The 7859-nt window shown below is 42.4% G+C and overlaps 1 protein-coding gene across 1 annotated transcript; it reads left to right on the top strand.

Moving 5' to 3' along the window:
• The first annotated feature begins 3032 nt into the window (after window positions 1-3032).
• Window positions 3033-7796, top strand: prr15lb (proline rich 15 like b). Its single transcript, XM_063893258.1, has 2 exons — window positions 3033-3280; window positions 6900-7796. Exon 2 carries the CDS (start codon window positions 6927-6929, stop codon window positions 7260-7262), a length of 336 nt encoding a protein of 111 aa, XP_063749328.1. The 5' UTR covers window positions 3033-3280; window positions 6900-6926; the 3' UTR covers window positions 7263-7796.
• The last annotated feature ends 63 nt before the right edge of the window (window positions 7797-7859 follow it).

Raw genomic sequence — 7859 nt, 5'->3', positions numbered from 1 at the left:
CCCTTCCAGCTGGAGGGCGTGAGGCTTCTATGGAACTTGATGCTACTCAGGCGAGCGTACTCCTTGAACAGCTCAATTGCCTTTCCTCAGAGCTCGTCAGACAGAGGTTCATCCCAGGTGTCTTTATTAAGCCTGCCAGCCTCCTGGAAGGCTCTTCTCACAAGGATCACTCCTTTCTGTTTCACAGGTGTTGCTAGACCGATTGGGTCAAACAGCCCGGCAACCTGGCTCAGTAGAACCCGACGAGTCAGCGGTTTTGGTGTCTTCACTTCCACTTCTTCTTCCGCGAGGTCAATCTCAGTTCTCATCTTCTTCTTCCTTCTGGAGAAGTTGATGGAGACCATCACAAAGAGTTTGTCCTCTTGCACGAGGTAACCAACCCCCAGGGCTTTATTGTCTTCTTCCCCTAGCTGGTTGGGCAACATCAAAGTCACCAGCTTGGACTCTGTTCCTTCCCGCCTCCCACTTTGACCAGACCGGACCCAGGGCTTGAGGTAGAAGCCTCCTGCTTTTAATATCTCCTTCACTCCCTCTAGGACCTTGTCTAGGCATTGCGGGTCATTGTGGGACGTGAGGAGGTCATCGACGTAGGAGTCTTCCTCAATGACTCTTCTCTCCTCCCTCATATCAGAGAACTGGGGCAACTTTGCAGTCTCCCGCATGGCAACCTGCGCAATGCACCCCGCCTGTTTGTCTCCCATGTTCACCCTTATCACAGCATAGTCCTCAATCTCCTCATTTGGTGAGTCCCTCCACAGGAATCGATGCACATGAACTTCTCGTTCCTCCAGCCACACCGAATTATACATCTTAGTGATGTCTCCGATAGCTGCGTGTCCTCCCTCCCGGAATCTGAGGAGCACCGCTCTGATGGGATTGAGGACGTCTGGGCCTTTGAGTAACATGCTATTCATGCTCACCCCTCTGAACTCCTGACTGCTATTCCAGACAAGGCGCACCGGCGTAGTCACTGAGTGGGGGTTTGGTGCGGTTAGGTGACTCACCCACCATACGGCACCATCCCAGCTGTCCATTACGTCCTTGGTGAGTTTAACAGCAGATCCCCTCTCCACCATCTCGTGAACTTGCCTTGTGTAAGCCTCTTTCCACATGGGGTCTTTCATGAGCCGCTTCTCAGACCTCAGGAACGTTGCTTCCACAGCCTTTCGGTTATTGGGAAGAGAGGCTGGGTTTTCCTTCCAGGGGTACATTGCATCCCAGTGTGGCTGGCTGCTGTGTGTGTCACACTCTCTGAAGGTCAGGCCTGCCCTTATTATCTCCAGCTCCTTCTCGTCAGGCAGGGACATCTCCTTTCCTCCCGGTGGGCACTTTCCACAGCGACACCCTCCGCAGGCAGGGTCACAGGCCGCTCCGATACTGTCCCATCTCAGCCACTCAATGACCTCTTTATTGCACGTTGCTGTCGTTCGAACTTCCACGCTGCTTTCTAGTTCCAAATGGCATCCCGGCCTTCCTACAAAGTGTTCTTCAACTTTGACGGCCACTGTCCTCATGGAGTGTGCGAAGTGCGTCTTTGAGTGCCATGTGGTCACCTCCACTTCTTCAAAGAGGTCCGGATGCATACCACTCACGGTCTTGCCTAGGGGACCGTCCCACAACACCAGGTCGCCGACCCTTTGCAGTCTTTGAGGAGCTAACCGGCCTTCTCGGGTACTGATCAGTAGATCGATCTCCTCTGGGCGGGCCAGTTCTCCCGGCTCAACTTCAGGAAAAAAATGCTCCAGCCGCTTCGTCACCACTCTGTCCACTTTAGCGATGTCTTCCATCCCGTAACAGATCATTTCGTGAAGCTTCAGGGTTCCTCGTGAGGTCCACACTTTTATTGTCACAAGATACCTTTTTGTATTAACTGTCACCTTCATTGTGCCGACACCATACACAACAAGTGAGATCGGTTCACCTGTCAGCCCTAGTCTTTCCGCAGCTTGGTGCGTAATGTAATTGGTGTCAGACGCAAGATCGACCAAGGCGCCAAGGCCGTCTCCTCTCTTTGTCGTGACAGGTACGAGCATCATGAGGACCGGATGTTCCTTCAAGCCGCTCTGTTCTATCAGACTCTCACCGGAACACACTCTCGACGTTACTGGCTGCTACAAAGTCACTTTATTAGCTCCGGAGTTTTTATGCTATCCACACAGCCTTACTTACGGTTGTGGAAGTTATTCAGCCCTTTAACGGCCCCGTTAGCTCTTGGCATCGGCTTCTCCGTTGTAGTGGCGTTGTTGACGGGCGCTCCCTTCAGACTCCGGGTCTCCGGTCCCGACGCCGGCCCTCAACGATGGCTATTCTCCGCTCGGGTTCCGTGTCCTCTCCGGCACGGCTCCGGTTTTCACAAAACTACCTGCTATAGTTTAATAAACTCCCCCCTGGAAGGGTTATCCGGACAAGTACGGCGGATACAACTCGAGTCACTTTACCAATTTTTATTGCGCACACATACACAATAAATTCACCCACTGATTATCCCAACTGTTTCAGCTACACTAGCCCGTTGGTAACGTTAGTTACTTAGTGACATTTAGTTAGGTTGTAAACCTGCAATGCAAACACAAAACAAAACCCGAATTAACCAATGAAATTATACACTCGTTCATATTAACATTAATTCCTCATTTAACCTAGCTTAGTTTATAGTCACTCACCGACAAGGCGTACCAGTCCTGACCATCAATTGAATGAAAACAACAAAAGGGGGAGGCACCTTGTGGCGAGTCGTGCATATACACACACACAGGTCGGAAACCAAGTATGATAACAAAATAAACCTTAATATAACATGAAAGATATTACAGCAATCAGTTACAGTAACCTGGTTTGATTACAATATAAATATAAACATAACTTTCCCTATCACTTATAAATATATATATATAAAGCAATAGTTTCCTCTGCTGGAAAGTTCTACATAGACTGATAATGGGAATTAATCTGCCATTTGGAAAGCTGCTCACCTCAAGTTCACATAACCCCTGATGTCAGTGAAATGGCCTGGGTTGGCCAGACGAAAGGCTTCACTAAATCACATGGTTGCAACATTTACTCACTCACGCACTTAGCTGGGGCAGGTTTTAGCTGTGTGTGTTTGAGGAGGGTGTGTGCTAGAATGGGAAGTACAGAGGTGACACAGAGAGAGGGAGAGAGATGCTGCACCTGTGCATGATCATCTGAGAAGGAGAGTAAAATAGAGAGGAGTTTAAGAGTTTGTAAGCATGGCGGGACAGTTTCACATCTGAGGCAATCTTCTTCAGTCAACAACAAGGTAAGAAAAAACAATTTATTTCTCTAACATGCAGCAGAAACTGGTCTTGTGCTTGACAATGGAATGCAGATTCTCCTCTGAATAGATTGAGGAAGCTGCAACAATTCTGTGTTTGATCTGCAACAATTTTGACAATCTATTAACCGTTTTAAAGCAAAAATGCTCAAATGTTGAGAATGTGCTGAATTTCTTCATATTACATTTCATTTAAAATATTTGGGTTTTGGATTGTTTTTCAGACTAAAACCACAAATGTTATGTAATTTATAAGTCTCTGCAACAGACATTTGAAATACTGTTTTCTCACATAACAATTATACAATTTGGAGAAAGATGTTCAATGTTTGACATTTAAAACATTAGAAAATTAGAAGTAAAAACCAAAGAAATGCAGTAAGTTATTTGAACTGATGACATTGCTAGTGTGATGCTGGAGCTGCTGACGGTGATAAATTGCCTTCATAAATTCAAGATTGCTACAAGCTGTCATAAAAGTAAAACAATTATGAATTTATTAAAAACACTTATCCTTGCAACCTTAATAATATTGCTGACATAATGTCCAATTATCAGCCTCACTTCATGAGGTAACAAAGTAAAATCACCCTTGTTGTTTCTGTGACTTCTACTTCCACAGAACAAACTAAAGGCTAAGTTAGCATCAGATCTAAAACGCTATTGGGCTTTCCATCAACTCATTCAACTCTTGCTGTTACGGGTCACCAGTAGCTGGCACAAGGGAGGAAACCTGAGAATCTAATAAACCTTCAGCTCAATTATGAGGGCCGCACAGTCTTCGTGCCCTTGGAGCCTCCTCTCGTTCTCTCCCTTTGTCTCCCCCTTTCCTCTCCCTCTCCAGCTCTAACACTGCTTCAGAAAAGCTTTGCCGCTAGTTAGTAATTTCCAAACGTGGTCACGGTGTTCTTTTTCTGCCGTGCTCTCTGAAGCTCACCCACACATAACGGAATACATGGTAACTTATTAAAGAGAATGATGGCAGGCCTCCTTTATGTCAACAGGGCTGTTTGTCTCAAAGGTCATATCTAAGTCAAACATGGCAGGAAAAAGGAAATATGTGTCCAAATTATACCACTATGATCTGTTACTTAACAAGGTGTGAAACTGCTGCTTAAAGTCCTCCAAGTTCAGTAGAAACTGCCAAATGAAAAGTCAACAACACTATGCAAACGCTCTTTCAACATTTGTTATGGAGAAACCTGTCTTTTCTGTGAAGTTAGATTGAAAAGTAAAGGGACCTTTTTCATAAGCAACAAGTAATATTATAGCACATTAGCATAATATAATTTTCCAGTATAGTGCTTACATTACAATTTTGAAATTACCATTCAAACCCTATCACAACATCAAACCCATTGTTTGGCTTTCCTGAACCTTGGCCCTGCTTGCAGGTGCCACAAACATCACATGGCCCAGATAAGAGTAGCATGAGTGTTTCTGCAAAGGGCATGCTGGGTATTTACATAGGATCTTCATGATAAAAATGACCACACCAAGGAGGATTAGTGAGCCTCTTTGCTTCCTGTCCGCCCATGTAAAGTACAAATCTTAGTGTTTGCAAAACGCATAAAATCATGTGTTTGAAGTTCATCCCAGTCTGAAATGCATTAAAAAAGAATTCAAGAATTATAGCATCACAATTGTATAGACTTTGTTGGAAATAAGGGATGCCTGTTATGCTCTTTGGAGTTTTCCCTTTCTTGTAGTGTATTATATAAGATTTGTGCATGTAAAGGCTAAAAATCCTAAGTTCCCTCAAGAGGGAGTTTCTCTCCCACACGCCTGAAACGCCTCCATTGAACTGCTTTTTTCACTTCTGCGACAGAGCGACATCACTATGTAACACGCATGCAACTATTGGCTAGCACTCCAACATATTGTACGTGATAGGCTAAGGTGCTGGACAACTATATAAAGTTGACCAATCACAACGGAGCCGGCCAGCTAACCAATCAGAGCAGAATGGGCTCTGGTTTCAGATAGTGGGTGAAAAGAGGTGCTGCAAAACGGGCAGTAGGACCACATTTAATACTTTTTTTTAAACTACAGCTTGTAAACATGTCGTAGTGGAGACACAATACATACATGAAACCTGAAAATGAGCATAATAGGGCCCCTTTAATTGAATGAAACCAACTAAAACCAGTTTGACCTTATTGGTGTTGATGGTGTGGCTTTTTTGTAATTTTGCTATGAAGATTTTTGGTATTTCTTTGCCTGTGTTAAACATTTTAAACAGTAAGGAAACATGAGAGTATAGACCGAAATAATCTAAATAAAAAGGTCTGCAGCAATGATCAAAAAGCAAACCAAGAACGTTATATTGAATCTTGTGCCAGGGCAGAAATGTACATATTTTGTCATCAATCTTGCAATTTATTTTGTTTGTAATCATTTATGTATTGTTTCTCTATAAAAGATAAGAACATTTTGAAAAATATCTAAAGTGACTTTAGGAAATGTCTGAACAACAAGGCAAAACTCCCAAATAAATTACATTTAAGACATGTTTTCTTGCAAGAAACCTTAAATTATTAAGTGAATGTCAAAATAATAATCATTGAAGCTGAAAATACCAAACTTGAAAAGACAATGCATTTTTCCAACTTAAAGGTCCACTTATTACCTTTTCCAGAGCTTTAGAGAAAATCATCTGCGAATGAAGACAATGTGTTTTGGACCGAAAGCTCTTGAAAAGTTATTAGGGACACTTTGATAAGAAGAACTGTTTTTATTAGATGTTTTATAGAGCATATCATAAATCTGTTTATGATTCAGGACTCATCAAAGAGTCAACATTCATTTTATGAGGAAGTTATTTTAGCCGAATGGTTGCCAGGAGACCGAGATAGCTGATCTGAGTAGCTTTTTGAATTGTAGTATATGAAGTCATATAAATAGAAAATCCAGGTGTTAATATTTGATGCTGACAATAGAGCCTTCTTTGTGTTGCTGTTTATAACGTCTCTAAGTTCGAACAGCATTAACACAACAGGTTGCCTGCTCATCAGTCAATTATCTTTTTGTTTTTACACTGACTTCATATCAGATCACAAGGGAGAAGAAAGAGGACACTCTTCAGATGATCATTAATTTATCAGCTGAGAGTAGAGTGTCAGGTTTCCTCATCCCTAAGGTTACACCAACTACTGTTAAAAAGAAGCTTTGCATACTGTCTGATCTCTGAAGACAGGGCTGGTGGAAAAATGGTTTTGGAATAGCGCCATAGCTTGCATTTTATAAATACTTAGGTCGGAAATCCAAATTCCTCAAGCAAAGTCTAAAACTGTAAGAAATGTTTGACCAACAACCTGAAAAAGTTGTTGAAAATTTCACAGAGTTAACAGAATTGTTGCAGTTAATAATAAGTGGTAAGTGGATACATTTTAATAAATAATATTGCCGCAATATTTTTAAATGTATAAGCGGTTACACAATAAGATTACAAGCAGAGGAGAAACCAGCTCAAACTGTTTCTCTTCCTGCATTGCTTGGGTTAAAGCATATGCTCACTAAACTGTTCAATGCCAGCTGTAAATATTATAACTTTCAGTACAGTTTTGTTCTCCATGGTCTTCAGTCTCTGCTCTGTGCCCTTCAGGTCAGTCCTCCCCACTCTGCTGGTGCCATGGCTGAACAAAGCTGGTGGAAGCTGACCTTCTCTCGCAAGAAGAAGTCTGAATCTAAGGTCCTGTACGAGATCCCAGCAGAGTATGGCAGCAACACGGGGAACAAGGAGCACTCTGGCAGTAACCCTCCTGCAGAGCACATGGACAGCCAGTTCAATGCCAGGCTGGAGAAGATAGTTGACAAATCTGCCACCAAGGGCCGCCATGTCAAGGTGTCCCACTCTGGACGCTTCAAAGAAAAAAAGAAGGTCCGGTCCACGCTGGCCGAGAACCCCAGCCTGTTCTCAGAGCACAGCCTCAGTGACGAGAACCATAAAAAGAAGACTGACAAATGAAATGCACACTTGATTGAAAATGTGTGATACACTAATAAATGCTGAAATGAAGGATAAAACATACACAAGCACAACCATGTGGTGCTACATGTGCAAAACTGGATCAACACAAGGCCCCACACCCATAGATACTGTAAACAATGGACTCCCACCTATACAAACAGCTGGTATCAGCAGACCATTACACAAGAAACGTTTTTATTATGTCTCATATTCTCCCTTTCTGTTATTTATCTACAGTCTGCCTCGCCTCCAGCAAACATCCCTATGAATGACTTTAGTGTAAATGTATTTTTATTACGTTTAAAGATTGCTGGAATTAAAACCTCCTTTTATATGTCTTACACAATCAAAAGACAATTTTTGTTATGTTTTTATGACCAAAGTGAATAGGAGCCTTGATTCTGATGTTGGATATATTGTGATAAATAATAATTTTAAATGAAAGCTGTTTATGTAATGTTTTTCTAAAATCCTAAAGCAAAAATAATATTGTTGTTTTGAATAAAACGACCAGATGAGTTAATATAGAAAGAGTGCTTTGTATTTGTGCAGACAATCATTTGATCGTGTATTGTCAATTAATGATTTAAGCAA

Source organism: Eleginops maclovinus, chromosome 10, assembly GCF_036324505.1.
Source record: "Eleginops maclovinus isolate JMC-PN-2008 ecotype Puerto Natales chromosome 10, JC_Emac_rtc_rv5, whole genome shotgun sequence".
NCBI classification, from domain to species: Eukaryota; Metazoa; Chordata; class Actinopteri; order Perciformes; family Eleginopidae; genus Eleginops; species Eleginops maclovinus.
Note: the sequence above shows the minus strand (reverse complement) of the source record. Positions and strands in the feature narration are given on the sequence as shown.